The sequence below is a fragment of the Epinephelus moara genome, chromosome 9, assembly GCF_006386435.1.
Source record: "Epinephelus moara isolate mb chromosome 9, YSFRI_EMoa_1.0, whole genome shotgun sequence".
Classification (NCBI taxonomy): Eukaryota; Metazoa; Chordata; class Actinopteri; order Perciformes; family Serranidae; genus Epinephelus; species Epinephelus moara.
The window spans coordinates 24751929-24774170 of record NC_065514.1 but is presented as its reverse complement, the minus strand read 5'-3'; the positions used below and the strand labels follow the sequence as shown (position 1 = coordinate 24774170).

General features: G+C 41.7%; 1 protein-coding gene across 3 annotated transcripts in view; it reads right to left on the bottom strand.

Annotated features, from left to right (window-relative positions):
* Positions 1–559: 559 nt before the first annotated feature.
* ctif (CBP80/20-dependent translation initiation factor) overlaps positions 560–22242 on the bottom strand; it is a 62674-nt gene continuing 40991 nt past the window's right edge. For all 3 annotated transcript variants that reach the window (XM_050052969.1, XM_050052970.1, XM_050052971.1), the window contains 5 exons: positions 16957–17548; positions 15375–15674; positions 11651–11806; positions 5529–5582; positions 560–3570 (listed from right to left, as the gene is read on the bottom strand). In XM_050052969.1, the coding sequence (XP_049908926.1) occupies positions 3349–3570; positions 5529–5582; positions 11651–11806; positions 15375–15674; positions 16957–17548 (1324 nt within the window). In that variant the 3' untranslated portion in view covers positions 560–3348. The remainder of the gene's footprint in view (positions 3571–5528; positions 5583–11650; positions 11807–15374; positions 15675–16956; positions 17549–22242) is intronic.

Sequence of the window (22242 nt, the reverse complement as noted above, 5' to 3'; positions counted from 1 at the left end):
CTGAGAATATGAAAACAAAGCTTCTCATGGTGTTGATAGCAAATTGAAATCACACTGTCAAATGGATTTAAATATTCTGACGCCTGGGATTATGTTGATTGATGTGGACGAGTGCTGAAGGACATCCTAGAGGTTCTAGGAATGGGGTCCTCAGTGGGCAGGCAACCCCGGCATCGAGAGCTCCCGTTGGGACGCCCACAGTCAGGGAGCCTCAGGCATGTGTCGGGGCTAACCAAAGGCAAATCACTGGCCAAGGACGTGCTGCAAGACACTGTTGTTAAAATTCTGAAGTGTGGTATGTTTAATGTGTGACCATGTAAAGGCGAAGACATGTAAATGAGGAGCTCCAATGAGCACATGGATGAATTGTTAGTATAATGACCTACTGTGTTGCCAAGATTAGTTACGCAGTCTATCTGGTAATGGCAGAGGAAGCAGTGTGTGCGCCATTGTGTCTCCTTTGTGATGTCTGAATGTCTCCATGATACCACGCTGACTTCCATGTGACTCTGCTGATAAGTGAGCAGACAGAAAAAACACACCAGTTTGTTCCGTCTCATCGTTTTTTTCCCTGTTAGTTTATTTTTCAGTTGCTTAGAAAAACAAAACAAACAAGAGCTCACAAGATGACCCACTACTGCCAATCTACAGCGCGTCCGTGCTGACCAGAGCCTCGTTTTTCAATATTCATGAGAATATGCAAATGAAGGGGTGTCTCATTCAATTGTCAAGTGAGTCATGTGACCCGAGCAGAGGGGTCTAAGGGCACGAGGGGTGGGGAGGCTCCAGTGCCACAGACGAGAGGGGGGGGGCGGCAGCGATCCCCACCTGCCCCCATCTGCTGTGAGAGCGAGTCGCTCTTTGCATAATGGAAACTCACCGATGGGTGTTTTTTCTTTTCATCAAACTAAAACACGGTAATACCACACTTACACAGCAAGCTAGGTATCACAACTGTTTCAGATGTCTTAAAAACCCACCAGACGATCAAATATATATATAAATGAGCTAAATATAATTTAAATAGAAACCTAGAAACAAAATAAAGACAACAAAAGACAAACAAAAAAACAATAAAACAAATTACTTCTTAAGCAGACACACACTTACAGATGATTAGGCTGCACCTTCCAAAAAACATTTGTGAGCTTTAAATCACCCTTCTCGTCTAACTAATCTTCTGGGGTGTGTTTCTACCACACAGGATCAGAATTCTTGATGCAAGACAGAAAAAATAATATAAAAACACTTAAACCTGCCCACAGAGATTCAGTGGGAAACTAAGCATGTGTATGCATGTGCATGTATGTGTGTGTGTGTGTATGACTACTCCCAAAAGAAAATGCTAGTTCCTGATAAAAATGCGTGGGAAGGCCGAACTCTAGCCACACGACCACAGTCTTCCTGTGTGTAACATCTCTGTTGCACTATCCCCCTCTAGTCCAATGTTTTTAAATACTTGTAAATATACTGTATGCAGATTATATATAGAGCCCATTTACAAATGGTACATGATTGGCTTGGTACGTCAATATCATAGTACACACGTTAGCTGGAATAAGGGTCACATGACTAGCTAATGAGGTCATACAATAAGATTTCTTCTTTTCGTCATTGTCATCTTCAAATACACAGGTTAATAGTTGTCATTTTCCTTAGAAACAAACGCAAATACAGTCGATATTAAACACTTGCAAAATGTCCACTGCAAAGAATGGCTTGAGTGAGAGAAATTTTTAAAGAAGCATTTCACTTCTGTTTCTCTGTGTGCCATGCTCCTTTTTCTGCTGTCACATCACTTTTTTTTTCTCCTCTTCAAATGTGTTTTTTTGCCCCTTCAGTAACAGAATGTTGTGAATAAGTCTGTTTAGTCATCAGCATGCCCTCTGCTGCCACAGGCCCTACAGGCCTCCAAACAAGAGAGCTCCTATAAAGATGGATATATGACAAAGGCCACTAGTCCATTAAAACATCCTAAAATCCCTCACTATGCTCAACCCATTTGTCTCACTACTGAGATTTTTAATATTAATCCACAAGCACTGATTCAAATTCAAACTTTTGCTTTTTTTTTTCTTGAGTTTTAAAGCAAAACAGTGCAAAACAAATCAAACCTGTGCAATAAGGCCTACCACTAATACCTCATACGTACATTTTATCATAAAAACAAGACTTCAAAATGAACCAACAATAAAAACACAATGATTAAAAAAATAATATAATAATAATATCAAAGATGTGGTTAACAAAGCATGTACATGCACGGCTTAACAGAGGAGAAGAGACCTTCCCCTGCAGGACAAAAACAAAAGACTTATCAGACAGCAGTGTTTGTTTTAATGCTTTTCTAATGCTGCCCCCCCCCCCTGCAATATTTCTACTGCTTCTATTGGTGACACCGGCCCGAGCTCGGGGAGCAGGGAGCTGGGGTGCCAGAGGGGTGTGTCGTCTCACATGGGCTCAAGCAGCCATCTGCCACCCTACTCTAGCCAGCCTGATCCTTATCCTCAGCCCAGCCTAGCCCAGCAGGCCCGCTGTCTCATCCCCACAAAAAGGCTTCCTGCTGGGGGGTGTGGAGCTGGGGAGACAAAGGCAGGGAGGAGCTGTGGGAGCTGGGGAGCTCCACAGCGAGGCCCTTTGACCTGGTCCCTGGCCCGGCGGGGCAGACGGCCCAGACAGACAGCAACGTGTCTACTCCCTGCCTCCTCCTCCTCCTCCTCTCTCTTTTATCAGCCACACAGACCCCAGGGGCTGACGGAGAGACAGAGGAAGGGGAGGAGAAAGAGGCAGAGAGGAGGGGTGGGTGGTGGGCAAATGAACACAATGAGGAGACTGACACGGACTACCCTGACCCCCCCTCTCCCTCCTCCATTCATCTTTGGGTACAGATCTCTCTATTCCCTACGGGCAGGCTGCTGCCCTCTCCTCCTCTCCCCTGTGTGACCCCTCTCTTGTCTGCTCCCTCCTTTATCCCTCAGAAGCTACAGCCAGGCGAGCTCCTAGAAGCTGTATGGCCGAGCACGCCCCTACTGGCCGTATTTAAGCTGCTGTCTTTTCATTGTTTGAACGCCGAATGTACTGTAGTGTTCCCTTGATAGCTCAGGGCTACCTGTTTGGTGGATAGTGTACGTTTTTTGTGGCAGTGGTCACTTATCTTGGAGAATTTAGCGAATTGTACGATTACGTTCAGTACCCACATAAAGCATGTATTTATTTAGGTAAGAGTGACATTATTATTAAATTCCTATGTTTTGGTAAAAGTAGAAGAGCATGTTGGTGCTCAACTGGAAATAGTTTCCACGGGGCATCAGGGGGGCTTGTCTCCTCTCCTCCTGAAGGAGCTGGCACCTAGGCAGTGATGGTGAGCTTTTGGATGGTACGGTTGTAGTACTGGGTGGTGAGAGCCTCAAGCGGGCTCCAGCGGTGTGCATGCAGCTCGATGACCTCCATGAGGAGAGAGCGTGTCAGCTGAGATTCGGTCGGACTAAGCATCTTGTCCCTGACGGCTGCTAGAAGCTCTGTCATCATCTCTGGGAGCTGCTCCTCCAGGAGACGTCCCATGCTCTGCAACTGGTTGAGAGAAAAAAAAGAAGAGAGGGAGGGAGGAAGTGAGGAGGCAGGAGGTCAGAGAAAGTGTGTGCGTCCCTTACAGAGAGCAAGACACGTCTGGCACCTTGTTGCTGTGGTTTCAGTCAGACAGAAGAGGTTCACACACCCTCTGGCCATAGAGCTGTGTCTGTGTCTGTGTGTGTGTGTGTGTGTGTGTGTGTGTGTGTGTGTGTGCGCGCGCGCCTGTGCGTGTGAAAGAGAGAGAGAGCCTGCTGGTAAGTAATCAAGACTGCAAAGGATGTGGTTGTGTTTGTGATCATCTGGGAACTGTTTGCCAACCGGCGCTCACCTGTCTTTGCTCTTTCTGTTGTTTTACCTCTCTGTCTTATTCCCAGATCACTGCTACTGAGAGCTTTCTGTTCTTCTCCAAGGACCCAAGTCTGAGTAAATCCATTTTTGTACTTGTATTCACATTCAAGCACAAGAGAACGAATTGACTGATTACCCAATGCAACGTCAAAGTCATAGTATAGTGTGTCACAAAAAGTAGTAATAGTATGCTGTGTCATAATATATAAAGAAATGACTAGTATGTCATAAAAAATCTAAAAAAAAAAAAATAGTCATGGTATAGTATGTCAATGTAAAAAAAAAAGTCATAGTATAGTATGTCATAAAATCATAAATAAAGTCATAGTATAGTATGTGGTTAAAAGAAGTCATAGTGTGTCTTAAATTTAAAAAAAAAAAAAGTTAAAGGTAGAGTATGTCATGAAATGTACATACCACCTATGTAGGACACACTTCCTTATATGGGTTTTTAGTGATTTTCAATTTGTTTTTTATTTTAATGAAAGAAAGAAAAAATCTTTTTTTTTTTCCCCAGTAATTTCTATCTAATGTGTCCCAGCAAATTAAATTTCATACCAAAATGTGTCACTAGACTAGGCACACAGGAGATACCTTTTCATATGGAGTTTTAGTGCTTCTTCTATTTAATAAGAATAGTTATTCATATTGATGAATACATAAAGAAATATTACTGACTGAATATTGACCTCTACTCTTCAATTACCAACTTCCAACATTTTTTGTAAATATGAATAAAACTAAATGTGACACTGGAAGTAATTGAAAAAAAAAAAGAGTTTCTTTTTAAAATAAAAATTAATTTTACAATATAAAACGCAAAAGGGTCCGTGACACTCAGCAAGACAGTGTGGCTCAGCCCCCAGCATTTAAACAAAAGGATTGGATGGTGAGCTAACCATCTACCTACTGTCAACACCGGTTGAAAATGTTACCAAGTCAGAAAACGTTGCTGCATCTGGAATTAATGTCTGTCCAACATCCAATGTAATACTAACTTCATCACAGTGTGGCAGCAGCGGCTGGCTTAACCACAGTGTTTACATGGTGCTGCTATTGTGCTATCTTATCTGTGCGCGCGCTGAAAGTGTTGGCATCGTCTTATTGCACGGTGGTGTTATAAGAGTTATAAATTTGGTTTTGACTATGTGAGAAAATAGATGTGTGTCATGAGACGTGAAAAGTATCACGGTCAATGTGTGAGAGTCGGCAGCCCTGCACAACATATTTTGTGTACCAAGTCACGCGCTTCTGGAGCTGAAAATTACATGGAAAGCCTTAATTTTTACGTGCACTACCATGCATATGCACATGGGATTTCAATCCCTGTAATAAAGTAAGTCATTAAAAATGTCTACGAAAAAAAAGTCTGTGCATTAAAATAAAACATGGGCTTCATGGGGCTCTGTGGATCTGTTAGAATTAGTTTCTTACATACTTTAGTATACATGTTTTACTGTATTTATATTGTGTTTCGTGGCTGTTAAGCAAATTTCAAATCAGCCTTTTGCTTCAAACAAAGACATGAATATTAACTCAACACTCCCTCTCTCTCCCTGTGTGTGTGTTTGTGTGTGGGTGGATGTGTGTGCACGCGTGGGGGACCATACCTCCATGGAACAGCACAGGACTGCATCTTCCTTAACATCTGTGGACTCCAGCAGCTAAAAGGAACAAGAACAGACACTGTGTGAATATACAGGGACACTGCAAAGCAAAGAGCTGCACAAAAGTGAGTGCACAAACTCTAACAAGGCATAGCAGATAGATAAATGTACATATATTTGGATGTAGGCCACATGGAGAGATTAAGCAAAGGCAAGTGTTTGCGTGCGTTAATCAGTTCACAAGAGAAGGAAAAAAGAAAAACCTAATCCCGATTGTAAATATTTTCTACATTAACATTTTAAATCTTGGAAGACAACACGCCAGGCTTTCATCCTGGCAAGCTAGCTAACCATCAGACATCAAGGCTGGCTTTATGCACACTGTATATCCGCATACACACACAGTGTAGCCAAAAACAAACCGTGGAGCTGGTAAACATGCTAGCTGGCTTTCCACCCCCAACATTGGCCCCATGCACAGATGGGCATACAACTGGCACTTTCAAACAATGCAGGGAGCGATGGCGACAAAGGGGAGGTAGAGAGACAGAGAGACCCCTCATGCTTAACTGTGAACATCTAACATCAGATTACAGCAGAAAGGAATTTGGTTTAACACTCCTTTCCTTACTCCCCACAAGTCTGTTTCCAAAGTGCTGCTTTGATTAACCTTAAGGAGGGAAAGGAAGTAAAAGGGTGGAAGGAAGGAGAGATGTTTTTGCTGGAGTGATGTCTAATTAAACCTTGGAAGCGTGGACCTGCTGCACAATGAGCAAAACAAGGTATAAATGCAGGGTTCACTCTCACTGCTGTCAGCGTGGTTTTTAGACGGACAGGGAGCTGTTTTCAGTGAAAAAGCTCCAAAAACCCGGTGTACACTGCTACTGAATGGTGAGCAGAGGGGAGCATTAGCGTCTGAGATATTTTCCTCAGCAGAGAATAAAAACTGTGCTGCAAGAGACTGAATATTTACTTGAATTTGCCAGAAACACGACTGCAAATAATTGACCATGTTATGTAACATCTGAATGTGTGAATAAGCAACTGTGTGCTGACAGGTTCGCTATATTAACTTAAAAGTAGGGATGCACTGATTGGGAAAATCTTTGCCGATAGTAATGTTTAAGATAACAATTTGGCGGATAGCTATTACATTATCTTTGAATGAGCCCATATTCATATCATACAAATTTATAAAACAACCTTACTATAACCGTTCTCATTTAAAACATGTTTTTAATAAGTTAGTAAAAAAAAAAAAAAAAAAAACACAATTCAAAAGCCTTTTCACTGTATACAATATATCATACTTGACCCTTTGTTAGGCCCCGCCCCTTTGTGATGGCATGGAGCCCACACTGTAACTAACTGCACTCCCTGAAGAAATATTATCATATTTTTGGAAAAATGAAAGAGTGATTCCAGAGAGAAGCAGACAGAGGGGTCTACAGTCTGTGTTTGAGGGATATATTCAGGATTTCAAACTGACTCAACAGCAACAACAGGTTAAAAAGCCGAACTATAGGCTACAGATCACAGTGTAAAAGTGAACCATCACATCACTGCTGATCGCCACAGAAGACAATGAATATAAAGGGAAACTGCCGATATTAAACCAGCTGTGTGGCATCACAGTGTGTGCAGATGAACTGTGTTTGGTTGCTGCCAGCACCCAGACCTCTGCCGCCGGACAGACAGGAATACCTGGGGGTAGACACAACATTCATCTGCGCACACTGCGACGATGCACAGCTGGTTGAATATCAGCAAAGTTTCCCGGCTTCCCTTCACTGGTTCCTGTACAGCAGGGTCGGTCTTTTTTCAGTGTTGCAACATGTGTATACATTCAGTAGGCTATATCTTCAGTAGCTAGCTAGCTAACCCTACACTTTAAAGGATCTGAGTTTGGTTTTGGAACAGGGAAAAATGTATGTCTTTTTCCAGCCTCTCCAGGTAACGAGTATCATCAATACACGACGTGCCCCAGACACAACATTTAGCTCCAAACCCACAAAACCAGCCTAAAGATTAAGAAAATCTAAAATTATTGCATTAGAGTCAATGGAGCACACTCTGGTCTGAGCCAGCTCAGTGATTGGCCAGCCTGCGCCTGGGGGCCGGACTTAGCGAAGGGTCAGTTCCCCCTTGAATATCTACAAACAACAGTATTTATTTATGTTTCTCATTAAAACTACATTTTACAAGATTATATTTTAACAAATCCTGATAACGTATTATTTACCTTTGCCTAACACTGAACAGAGCTTGAACGCATCATTAAGTAACTCAATGCAACCTCTATTCATTGTTAGTTGCATCCCTGCTTAAAAGGCAGCGCCCAAATGGCCAAAAAAAAAAAAAATCAGTTATTGTAGGTTTATATCAGCGGGATCAAACTGAAAAATAGCGCATTTTTGTTTTTCAGCTGGCTTGATATAAAGGTGCCCCAGCAAACTGACGGAGCCCACCTGCATAGAACCAAAGTCTGACTGTATTTCATTTAAACACTTAGTCCTAGAACTCCATGCACGGATAAACTGAAGTTCGCTTAAACGCTTGCGTTAGGAAAGTGCTTAAAGAAAAACATTGTAATGGAAATGGTGTCTGAATTTTCATAACTGAAAAGAGAAACAAGGACCTCCACCATCTGATGCTGCGATCCACACTCGAGCTGGCCTGTTATTTCCACGCTGTAAGCTTAATGGTATTCCACCTATCATTCAGGCCCAGCAGACGTCAGCTCCTCAGTATGCTTAGACGGGTGTGGTGACAGTGTGGCTGTTTGATGTGGGAACTAAAGTCTTGTCGTTCCCAGAGTAGGAAAGCTATGTGACAGGCAGGATTAGCTCATAATGAGTTCTCTGGGGAGCCCCAGGTGAAGTTTTTACTCAATACATTTAAAATGGTGTAATCTATAGTCATCTATAATCAGTCCTCCTATCCACTGAGATAGCTTTTTATACGCTGTCTGTGATAGCTCTCCTCTGTCGCTCCTGCGCCGTAACATACATTAAATCGCGCCATATTACCTACATTTTTATTTAAGTAGAAGAGAAACAGCTGCAGGAAAATGAACAGTGTCTATGAAACTACTTAACGCACGATGTCTCTTTGCTGAAGCTGACAACAGCCAGATCTCTGCTTAGTTACATCATCATCAAACAAACCTCTCTTGCGCAGGGAAACCTTGGGATTCTGAGTGATTTCCATTTACAGTATTTTCATTCAAAACACATTTGATCAGCAACATAAAAAGCAGCAGAAACTAGGACAGCCGTGATCGTGTTGCAGCACTGAATGGAAGAAATGCATCCAACATGACAACAACACCTTGAATGACTCAGTGAAGTCAAGTCGACAGACATCCTTATTTATTTAAATATTCTGCTGAGGCTTCATCTTTTGACTTCATTACTCAAACGCAGCTATATTTGTATATTTTCAAACCTGTCATCATACTGCTAGCAAGAACAGGAAATGATGAATGAGCACTGAGAGAAAAACACGTTTTATCAGGGTAATAATAACACTCAGGGAGCTCAAAGTTAAAATTATGACTGCTTCAACTTTAACTGGGTTTCCAATAGTTGCATAGCAACAACAGATCTAGCGTCAGGACCAGAACTTCCCTTTGTAACATTACGTAATATTACTCCATTTTCTGTACTTTAGTAACTGCTTAACAAAACAAAAAGTAAAATATAAACACACTTACAGCTGCTTGATGTGAAAAAATATTTAAGTTTTTTCAATGTACATAATCATCGTCCTAATTTACTGCATGTTCTGCGTTTATTGTCTGAGACTATGAGGGCCTGTGCCGACTTTCAAAGAAGGATACCAAGGCACAATATAAATAGCTCCTGAGGTCACCACCAGACACAGTGTATGTGCATGCTTTCTGCAGTGTGCAACTGCAAACCAATACCCTGATGGAGACGTCTGTGGGCCACATGCAGGTCATTTGCTCTAGTACACGGCGGGTTTATGTGTTAATTCGAGTGCCCTGATACCTGCCTTCTGATTTTCTACAACCATTTGGCTGTGCGGGACTGTTCCTCCTTGATAAAGAAATGTTTTGTCTTCTATAAAGGTAAAATATTATCATAATAATCTGTTCTTTTTAATGTTGCTTTTGTATCTTGGCACAGACTGTGCTTTATATGCTTTTATACAGTGGTCTGGGGAAATATTAATCTCAGATTTGCCGGTGTATGTGTATTTAAACTGTTTAACTAACATGTTATTTGGATTAATCGTTCTAAATTTACACACTCACACACAGAGTTTAACAACTTATGTAACCATAGTAACATGCTGAAACAGTAACAGGCCAAATGAAAAAGCAAGATATGAAAACTTTTGCTTATCAAATATCATATAGTGAGCCTAAAAATTGTAGGGCTCTCCGAATACCATTCTTTGGGCTCCGGAAATAATCCTGCCTAAAGTAAAAGAGAAGAAAAAAATCAATATGAGGCGGTAACACAGGGATGGAGGGGGGGGGGATCCGAATCCCAAAACTGAAAACGGAATACCTACCCAATGAAGGAATAGTGAAATATCTGGGTTCAGCCCTTAAACATTCAATCAAGGAGTTTCATTATTTTGCCATTGCAAATTAAGAGGTGATAATATGTCACCACAGCTTGTTGTGCTCCCACTAATTTGCAAAAAAACAACAAAAAAATCAATAAATGCAGTGTTTAACATTTGTGGCAAGTGAGCATGGTGAGTAATTTGTTTTAAGGTTTGCTTCAATGCACACTGCATCGACGTGGTTTTTGGCACGTAAAAAAGGAACTATTGGCTTGTGTGAGTCATGAATGGATGTGATTACAGCTCACTGACTTGCTCTGTCTACATGTACAGCTGTCATGTATACTCAAACACACTTCCTATCACACCTCAGTTGTTACCTAATCCTGTTCTGCAGGCTACGACTACAGAGGACAGCCGCTGCAAAATGCACTGACACACACAGACACACGTTCAGGCACATATACTTTCATATGCAAACACACACACAGACGAGCACATGTTACGGCACATAGCTTGTAGCTGGAATCCGACGATTACATGTTAGGACAGGACAGACAAAACAGCAGATGGATAAAATCAGGAACAATGGCTCTAGGAAATGGAGATTGTTGAACAAGCACATGACTTGCGACCACAAACGAAACACAGATTAAGACATATTATTCTAAGATTACTTTGACATTGTTCACAGCTGTGACCTCAGGCATCATTAGGCTAAACGTGACACTGCTGATGCTAGAATATCAAGGTGTGTAACACCGTATGTCCACACCCTTGGTCATACAAAACCCTCTAACAAGCTGAGCTAATGCCCTGGGCATACACTCAGACAGGGTGTGGATCGCATTAGTTGTGTGTTGATTGTTGTGTTTGTTAGCGAGACATGGGGTGTGTGTTGAGTGCCAGACTGGCAGAGACGTGTGTGAATGGGGTGGGAAAACTACCTAGCATGTGCCTTAAACCTGCCATTATTTCCTCACTACCTCTCAAACTACATATTAAAAATGATTTTCTCTCCCAGATTCTGTCATCGCTCCGCTCCCTCCTACGTCCTCTTCTACCTGTCATGCCATCAGTAAACTTCCTCTGCAGTAACTGCCAACCTGACCACAGTCTCCACTGCTTCCTCTCACCTCTTCTCTTCTCTCTTTCTCCCCAACATACCCCCCCCCCCCCCCCCCCTCACTCGCTTCCCGTTTCAATATTCCATCTGTCGCTAACCACTTCTGTATCGTGGCGCGTCTGCTGTGGCTACCCTATATAGTTTCCATGGTGACCAAGGGAGTGTGCGTAAGAGAGCATGACCAGCTGATGAGAACTGAACCTGGGGTCATGCTTTTTCCTGGAACTGATGGTGTCCTGACTGTTTACACCACTAACCAAACCCCACTGCGGTGTCTCGAGTCTAGACTAGGTCTGGCCAAAAACAGGAAACTCTGGCTTGGTGCACGAATCGATCCGACCGGACAAGATATACAAACGCAGCTGGATGCTTTCCTCTTACTGGGACATGTGGATGGCGTTGATTGATTGCTTGTTGACACACTTCTTGATTAAAGAAAAGTGCAGATGTGGATACAGACCTCTCGTAGGCAGGTGTAGATGGGACACACCAGCACCCTGAATGGCTCTGCCGAGCTGCTCCTCATGGTACCGAACACCTCGCACAAGAATGTGATGAAACCTAACCACCTCTCCACATCTGACTGCTGGAGCTCATCTCGACGGGAGAAGTCCCTCTGTGGGGAGGAAGAAACATACAGATTCACATTAAGTTTGGAAAGTACACCGACACACGACAGTCTATCCAGCTTTTGTAAATGTGCAATACAAGTTCCAAGTAGGCGGTAGATGGGTAGGCGGAGATTTTTTAAGTGTTTCATAAATTCATCAGCAGTGGTGGTAATCACCATTAACATCTTTGCTATCTCCGTGATGGGAGTTTTTGTAGGTGGCACACGTATTAACCTCTCAGCTTAAAGTACTTAAAGCCAAAAAGCAGTTGAAAAACACATTAAACAAATTCATGAGTTTCTTTTATCTGCCAGAAGTAGAGGAGAATATGTTAATCTGGTTTGAAAGTGAAGGGTACTGAACTGTGTCAGTGCTGCAAAAGTGTTGGGGTTAATATGGGTTAATGCGTAATGCGCACTTGTAAAGATGTTATACATCAGGTTAAACTGAAACTTTATTAACAGTCAGAGCAACTCACTCTGCTTTTCCAGAGTGTACTGTGCCTGTTACTGAAGTGCACTAGAAACACTAGCGGCTTATACTCTCACAGACTCGTACAACTGCGCTGAAGGCCTGCTTGTGCGTGCACACACAGAATGTGCGGCCTTGAATGGATCCAGCAAAAAAAAAAAAAAAAAACCCTCACTCACACAGTCAAAAACAAACATACCACACACACTCAAAAACAACTACACACACTGCTCATACAGCTCCAAGGACATCGCCGCAGTATTTGACACTTGCACAACAAGCCAGGAACACGGCAGGATATACACGTATAGCAAAGCAGACAAAAAAAGATGACTGAAGCGTCAGCAACAAAAAAGACTTTTTTTAGGAAAAGGAGATGATGAGAAAGGTGCCAACAGCATTAGCGAACAAAAAAAAGGCCACATGCCTTTGCCATAGCTGAAAATAAATAGCATCTTTAACAGTAAATGATAGCAAAAAACAAACCCTGATGTCTCTCTTTTTATACACAGAGCGGTCACAGACTAATTGCCCCCATATTGAGATCCAGGGGTCTGCAAGCAACATCATTAACGACAGCCTTCAGGAGCCCACTTATGACATTTAGAATGTTTTAAAGCAAGAAGCCAAAATGTCAAAGACGAGGAGGGGGTCCATGCTGGCTTAGAAGTGGGAATTAAAGTGAAAAATAAAAGACGAGCTGTGAAAAAGGGGGGAATTAATGAAAAGGGAAGGAGAGGAGGTAAAAGGACTGAGGTGGGATTCCCTACTGCTGGGTCAGGGATGCAAATCTCAACATCTGAAGAAAGGTGTTTCCACGGAAAAACAAAAGGAGGGGAAAACAGAAGGTGTAGGAGTGCAGTCAAAAAGAGCACCAGCGGGAGAAGGAAACAGCAGTGGGAGTGAAGAGGGAAAAGAAGGCAGCAGGTGGGTTAACATTTAGACCGTGAATATCTTCTGAAGACAACATGTACAGTATGTCTTGTTTGCCTACTCCCAGACTGTCTGCTGCTCCGGCGAGGTTTGTCTGACTCTCGGGATGGAGGAAGGGGTGAAAGGGAGGAGCGTGGTTAGAGAGAAAAAAAAAAAAAACAGAGAAAGAGGGGAAGTGTGCAGGGAGAAGTAGCGAGGCACTGGCCCGTGTCGTTCTGGGTGACAGGAGGCGATAAGACGGGGGAGCGCGGTAATAGAGAGCTCATGAGGGACGAGGACGGGGAGAGAGAGAGGCAGTGAAATATATAACGGCTGAGAGAGTGTTTTCATCATGGGTGCAAGACTGGAACTATGTAGTTAAGTGAAGGGATGGAGGGTGAGGCGGGGAGACAGGTCTCTCTCCCCCGGGTGTTTAGATTAGCTACTTTGCCCACTGACATTTACAACATCACACACACAGTTGGCATCCACCTGAAAGTGCTTCCATAAAACTACAGCTGAAAGGAACTACTAAAATTGCAGAGAGGATTAAAACATACAGGACAAGAAATAACTGGTTAGCTAAAAAAAAACCCCTCTATTATCAGTGCGGTGATGGCTGAGAAAGAGCCTTAAAAGCCTTTCCGAGATCCGGTTTAAAGTAACAAATGTATTTGGGTGGAAGCTACACAGGGATAACAAAAGTAAAGCCATATACCTTAGTAAAAGAATATAATGTAGTTTCACCCAAAAGATACAAAAATCATCGGGGACATAATTTACTTAATTTGACAATCAAGTTAACCAATTGACAATTTAGTCTATAAAGGTCATGAAAAAAGTGGAAAATGCCACTCAAAATCTCACAAAACCCATGACTGAAATCTTTAAATTGACTGTTTTGTCCGACTAACAGCCTAAATCCAGAAATATCTGATTTTAGATTACAGAAAAACTTCTCACATTAAGAAGATGGAACAAGAGTGTGTTTGGACTTTTTGCTTGACAAATTACTGTTTTCATCTCTAATTTCTCCCTCATGACGCTATGATTTTGATATAACTCACCTGTTTAAATGTTAGAGGCTTAAAGTTATGCATAATAAAGGGCAAGAATGCTTTGAGTGACAGGTTGGTGCCGTCTATTGAGAAGGTGCTATCACAGCAGTTAAGTTACCAACCATGGCGTAACCCCAGATTCACAGAGCAAAGGTGTAGCCGTAGCTGTCACTATTACAGTGTATTTTAAGTCAGTGAAGTTAATTGTAACATTCTGTTTGGCTGAAAAAGTCTTATTTAGTGTCTGGTTGTATAAACAGACCCTCAGATTTTCAGATTTTCAGGTTTCTTTTTACATACAGTACATTTTGTTTTAATGATTTTAAGCCTGTTTTTCACAGCAAAAATTAGCATTAGCATTGTCACAGTTAAACATAGACTGTCAATGCACTGTGCCAAGCTAGCAGCTAATGCTAGGATTAGCTCCATTCTCTTGTCCAAATATGTGTACTTGACAATTTTGAAGCCTCCGTCAAAATGCCAGACTCGAGGCAACAAAATGGGAGTCCAAAGACCAGGGGGTGACGTATCAGTGGCTACGTCCATTGTTTTATACAATGTTTTTTGTGACTTTATTGTAAGTCAGCTGTTACAGACAAGTACAAGTCCTGTGAAAGATCCAAAATCAAGCTGTAAGGGACCTTTGAATTTTCCAAAATCAGCACAGACGGGAGCTGAGACAGTCATAACACAGTCTTCATTATTTAAACATGCTCTGCTCTGTCAGCTCACTGTCAAGACAGCAGTGTATTGCACAATCAGTGGACAGTCTCCTACAGCAACAAAGCAGTGGTGGAAGACGTACTCAGATCCTTAAAAGTAGAAAGGTAGAATTTAATGCAGGACTGCTGTCTTAGTTTCACCTAGATATAAATAATAAACCATACAGCATACATCATACAGCTGTATCTTCATCAAACTGTATCTCTGTGAGAGGTAACTATTGCTACAGTAAAAAAAAAAATCCATCAACTGGCTCCAACTAATCTGGAGGTTAGGTTTTTTTTTTTTTTTTTTTTTAAAAGGCAAAGCAAGGCAAGGCCATAAAATGAATGAGTTAGTTATAATGAAATGTGAATTATGTCAAAAGTAGATAAAAATCTTGTAGAGAAAAGCTAACCCATTCCCTCACCTGCAGCATGTTGAGGAGCAGTGATCTGAACTTGGTCCCCTCCACCATGAACAGCGCCATCTTGTCACAGAGCTTGGCGGCCGTGGCGGCGAAGCTCCTGTCCGACACGGCCTTGGAGTAGATTGTGCTGACCACCTGAGCCAGGGTTTCCTCAGACCGCGCGGAGCACTGCGCCTCCTCCATGAAGGAGGCCAGCTGCTGCTCTACCCCGCTGCTGTTGCTCCTCATGCTGTTGAGAAGCTCCACCAGCCGGTCCATGTTCTGTGAGCCGGAGCCTGACGCCTCGACGCGTGCCTCTTCCTGGAGAGATGGAAGAGGATATGGAGTGGTGGGTGACGATATTCAATTTCAACATACTGGAGGTTTGACACCAACCTAGGAGGTTTTATTCAGTGATTTGTTTGGATGCCGACTTTTTAGATGCTAGACACTAGTCTAATGTGCTGTTATATTTACACTTAAGATTTCATTTACACCACCTGTCATGTTCCAAATGTCTTGATTTGCCTCTTGCTTTTACTTGAACCTATCTGATTTACGACTGACAAGTTTTCATGTACTCTCAATAGTGACAAGTGTTCACATGTTGCAGCTGACTCCACAATATGGAGATACATATATCTTTCAAAGTAAAATTGCAATTTCAGTTTTTTTCAAATTTATTGAACGACTCTACAGCCTTTCCACATATGCTTGGCAACTGCAGAAATACTGGAGTGATAGCCCCCCTGGTTGGAAATCACTGTGCTAATGTATGCGCTTACATGACAAATGACATTCACTTTAATGTCAATAGCACATGACATAATCAACATGATGTGACACATAATCAATATTTTGTGATAATTAAACAATGTCCTCGATCTTATTTTGGTTTAGTGATCTGTATGGATATTACCATGTTATTAAGAAAGCACATCATGTAACATATTTACCAAAATAACATGAACGTGGTATTTACGTGTATCTCTGTGAGGCGAAAGCCCTGTGCTGACTGTAAACTATGAAAAAAAAACAACAAAAAAAACCCCCTGCTTAAATAAGTTGCTAAACATATATATATATTATATGCTGGAGTTTAGTTCACCCTCATCAAGCAAAAGCTGGCTCTGAGACTGGCTTCATTGATTCACTGGCATCACTGTTTATTAATTCCTGCCTTGCTGCCTGCTGGGGAGTCCCGTGCTGTCAAATCAAACCACCCCTGGTGGTAATGAGTTAGAGGAGGAAAAGGAAGCTGAGAGCAGCAACACAGTTGGCTGACTTGCCAGTTTAGTGGAAAAACATCAAAAACTGTTAAGCTAATGCCACTTTAGTTTCTTCACCTCCTTAGTGAGAACATGTACTCCCCTCCCTGCCAGTCTGGGTGTGCCAATCTGAATGCTAAATGACTGAGTACAGTAGATGAATGACTAAAGCAAGGCAGTGTAAGAAAACTGTCTATATAATAATGACAGTGCGTGTGGGTGCTTGAACATAATGAAAGTAATTATAACACTAGATGGTAGCGTGTGTGTACACATACACATTAGTCCTGATTTCCTTAATTCTGACTGACAGGCACTAAGCAGCTTTTCAGTACCTTGTCCTTTAGTCTCCTCCTCAGTCTCTCCTTTGACGACTGCAGCAAGCTGATTTTGGGCTGCTCCGACTGGCCCTCGCTTGCCTTTCCACTTCCTGATGGGTTGGGAGATTCCTTTCCAATTGTCAGATGTGGGAGAGCATTTGTACTGGGTGTTGAGTCAGGCCTGGGTGATTCATTGGGACTCTTCCTGCCGCAGTCTTGAGATGGTCTGATCTGCTCGTCACCCGGTTTTACATTCTCAGTCTCTTTGTCTTTGGTTGTTCTTGGGGGTACTCCTTTATCACCTGTAGTGTTTGTCTGTACATGCCCTTGACTTTTCTGATTGTGGTGCCAACGCCGGTTCTGGCTGTATCCGTGGTGCGGGGGTCCTCCTTGGCGCTGCCCATGTCCTCCTTGATACTGGCGAGGCGGCCGACCAGCGCTACTGTTTCTGTTATCTCCCAGTTCTGTTAAATTCTGCTGCTGTTGGTTTGGAGACTGCTGTTGGGATTGATCCCTCTGGTGCTGTGGTGACTGTTGTTGTATCAGCTGAGGTTGGTTCTTCACTCCTCCGCCGCCTCCTCCTCCTCCCTGAGGCCGCTGCTGTCTCCTGGAATGAGAGCAGGTTTTAGTTAGCTTTGTTGTGATGTAGCTGCAGCTGGCTTGTACCTTAAACTGCTCTGTTACATTCTGAACACCCCTGTGTGTCACACTGGCACTATGATCGTCCACACCCTCCTCCCTGTCCCTCTTTCCATCCTCAAAACTTGCAGTTAATAGAAATACTACATGTTCTGTTTTATCTTCAGCTCCCTCTCCATCTAGTCAATGCTCTTCTGTAAATACTATAACATAACACACAAACGGTAAGCAATCATCTACTGACACAATCTTTAAATAACTACAAATGGAAAAGCCCAGTGACTGCTTACATGTGGAGGCACAGTGTGTCTGTGTTCCCCTGTCCTGCATAGCTCTGTCCTTTTTGCTGTACTGGCTCTGGGCTTGACAAGCCGCTGACATATGGTCCAGGGGATTAGTCACCCTGGCACCGAGGAGGCGACCTATTATCTGCCTCAGCCTGTGAACTACCATAAACTCAACTAGCACACCTTTGCTACAGTGCTTTCTTTTTTCCTTTTTTTTACACCGTGAAATTGTGCAGGCGGTGTATAAATGCCTGATGGGATCTGCAAATGAAATAAATCCAGGCCTGTTGCACAATAAATAAATATGCAAGCATAAAAAGGGGATTTGCATCTTTTGGCCACGGATTTACAGAAGAAAATTATTTAGTGATAGATTATCAAATTGAAAGTAGCTTGTTGCAAAATCTGATAGAAAGCATCTCCTGTCTTTGCTTAACAACAACAAAAACTCTCTTTGAGGGACAGTTCATCCCCAAATCAAAAATGCATATGTTTACTCTTCACTGTAGTGCTATTTATGGATCTAGATTGTTTTGGTGTGAGTTGCCAAATGTTGGACATATCACTCAAAGAGATGTCTGGCCTCTGTTGAACATAATGGAACTAGATGGCACTTGGCCTGTGGTAGTAAATGTCTCTTTCCAGAAATCATGACCCTGTTACTCAAGATAATCCACAGATCTTGTCGTGAGCACCACGCTGAAGGAAGTGAGCATCTACTCATGGACGAGAGGCTTGTGCTCGTGACAGTATGAGATGTAAAAGTTTATGGCGTTCTCCTTGACTGAGCTGTAATGTTGCTAGTTAGCTCAGTGATGCTAGGTGAGCTAGCAGCAGATGCACACTACCTTCTGCCCTGTGATATGGTTGGCGTGTGTAGTTCAGTAGAAAGAAAATAGTTCCTTCATGAAACTGCTCACAACAAGGTCTGGGGATTAGCTTGAGTAACCAGGTCATAATTTCTGGAAAGAGACATTGCTGCTGAGTTTTTCCAATACATTTATTTTGGCGCTTTGAGCACCACAAGCCGAGTGCCATCTAGTTCCATTACATTTGAGAAAAGGAAGACATCTCTACGGTTGATATCTCCAACACTCAACAACTCACACCAAAACAATCTAGACTGATAAATAGCACTACAGGTATGCGTAAAAATATGTAGTTTTAATTTTGGGGTGAACTGTCCCTTTAAAAAATTGTGCTGGGCTGCAACACATAGCATAAATGCCAACTTAAGGCAGTAAGACATGTTGTCAGACAGATAACTGGTTATAATAATAAGCCACAACAAATTGGATGAGCCATGAAAAACCGTGGAAAATGGATAAGCAGCTAAAGAACTTGTGTCTTAATTTAAGTAATTATAAGACATATCAATGTGTTGTTAAACTATATGTTGGTAGACATCTGTCTGTCTACCCAAAGAGATTTTAACAGTCAGGACTGGACACTTCCACTAGACATTCAATACATTTCAATCATATTAGCACCATCATATTATCATGGCAAATACCACAAGAAATTATTTTAGGTGTGTTTGTAAATTAACAGCTACACGATACTTTCAAATCCTGAAAACTAATAAAAGTTTGTTCTGCTTGCACAAGGACAAGGTCATTGGTAGGTTAAAACAAATGCACCGGAGCAGTGCAGTCAAGCTTTTCTCCCTCTTCAAATACTAGGGACAAGGTTTTTTTTAAATAAAGACATGGTACCAAAAAAGATGGGACACAAAAGCAAAATCTGTGACATCCACTGGGCTGTATAAAATCTGATGGAGGCTGGATTGACAAGCAAAGAAAGGCAACTTTCCTAAACGTTGTAAGAGTTCATCAGTGCCAAGACTGCAATGTGGGTTTTCATCATTCTTCAAAAACCTTTTCCTTGCACTTTTTAATTCAGCGAACCTTCAAAAGCTTGATTTTTAGACCCAAACATGAAAGATGAATCGACATGCCAGACATTTTGAGGCTGTATTACAAAAGCACAGAAACTATTCTACCTTGTGAAAGAGAACTGCGTTTCACTGTCACACTCAGAAGTTAAGTCTACCTCCTTTGTAAAAATGTTCATACCACCCCAAGTAAATTAATGGGAGAAAAACCTTGGAAATGTTCTTTGAGCTTAAAAGAAGTCTGACACATTCCTATGGGCAGGTCAAATACATTTTAGCAGAAAGAGCACTGATACAAATTAAAATAAGAATATTTAAAAAGTGGTAAAAAGGAAAAGAGGCTTTGTTTAACATGCATTTCAGTCACTGAGTCTGAGACCTGATGAAAAGAACTAAGCAACCAGCAGCCTATATACAGTATGTGTGTTGTATTGTGAGTATGCGTTGCTGAACACAGTAACATAAACACATCTTTGATTTTGCAGCTTAAACAGGTTTGAGTCATCAACACATCTTCCTATATTGCTGGCTCGCTAGGTTCATGAAAAATACAGTAAAATGGCTACAAGTGTGGATGAGATCGACATATAGAAGGCTCAAACTGACATTTCTAGGGCTGCAGTGATCAACAAAAAATAAATCTTCAACCTTTTAAAAATAAATAAATAAATAAATAAAATCATTTTAGTAATATTTCCAGCAAAAAAATGTCAATGCACTTATTGGGGCTTTTCTCTGTCATGCATTATAGTGAATCAAATCACTTTGCAGATTGGACTGTTTGTTGGTCAAAGCAGGATATTTAATTATCAGGTCACCTTGGAATGTACAAAAAATGTAATGGGTATTTTTCACAGTTTTATGAATATAATTGGCAGATTAATAGATAATGATAGCTGTAAATCCTGCATGTTTCTTTGCTATTGTCATAAATAACAAAGATTGAACTACTACAAACTGCTACTGTGAATGAATGAATGAATGAATGAATGAATGAATGAATGAATGAATGAATACCACACTCACAAGTGACTGGTTAGGACAAACAAAACAAAAAACATTTAGGTTTTGGACTGTTAGCCGTGCAAAAGAAGACATGTAAAGACATCAGACTGGGGCTCTGTGAAACTGCAATGAACATTTTTTCCACAATATTTCAACATTTCAAAAACCCCTTTGATACTGCCTGTTAAAGGTGGGAATGTTGCACTGTTATTTATCCTCACTGCTCTGTTTCAAAGGTACGATCGTGGAATGGGGAGACAGAGTTGTGTTAAAGAGACAGCGATCAGGACAGGACCATGGAGGGGATCAGTGTGACCTTTTCAAGATGTGTTACCTGTGCAACCCACTGCCAGGAGATTTTAAAAGCAGCTAGATGCAGTTAGCAGCTAACTCAAAGAAGAATAACAACTAAAAATGTGCGCAAATTGGGGAGACAGTGAGGTCCAGGAGCTCCTTACCCCCCAAGGAGAGAGTGAGATCAACCGCTGTGTAACAGGGATGGTAATTGATTGTTATTGCCATGTTATGCCATTGTTATTGATTATGAAGCCCTGCCAGACGTGTACGTTATATGTTACATGTTATATGTCGACGCTATTGTGTTATATGTCACACCTGCTGCGGCATGATGCCTCAGTTGTTTGGTTCTGTATAAAAAAGCAAGGCCAAGGTAATGGAGGGTTTTAATTGCAGCTTTATTGCGCAATCTTTGTAAAAGGGCTACAGACTAAGGGAATAATCGATGAATTAAGATAACAATCAGCAGATAAATCCATAATGAAATCAGTTGTTAGCTGAAGCTTTAGTTGTTTTTACTTTAAATTGTCATCTGTCTGTATATAGAAATGTGTTTGCGTGTGTGCCAGTAACAGCACAGATAAAGTGAATTTGTCCAAGAGTATTTATAGTCTTTTTTTGTGTGTGTGGTTCATTTGGTTTATGTCTCACTCGGCCCCTCTGCTCCACTCTCTTGGGGAGGTTGGCAGACAGTTCATCTTCTGACTCTCTCCTCTACCCAACATTCTGCCTCCAAATATGCAAATATCTTCAGTTCTTTTCTTAGTTGTATGTTCATCAGACTGACAGAAAAACTGAGCTCTTCAGTAGCACACAATGATCAGGGAACGCCCACTTGTCAGGCACTCTCCTCAGCATCCCTCAATGTCTGTTTTTTTCTTTTCTACAGCCAGTTTTAATTACTACAAAGCTGCTTATTAAGGTTTTCATTTTTCAACCAACTACAGAAACAACAGATAAAGTATAACAGCTTAACGTTGACTGACAGAAATCGTGAAATCTCATTTCATCTGACTGCAGAGGGTAAGATCGTATAATCTTTTGCAAAGCCGTAGACTTCTCCGAGACACCCTGAGTCTCCCTCACCAACGCACACGTTCACTCATCTAACGATTAATTTGATCTTTACTCTAGCTGTTAGTTTAGGCTCAGCTCTAATAAGCTCTTCTCATGATCTAC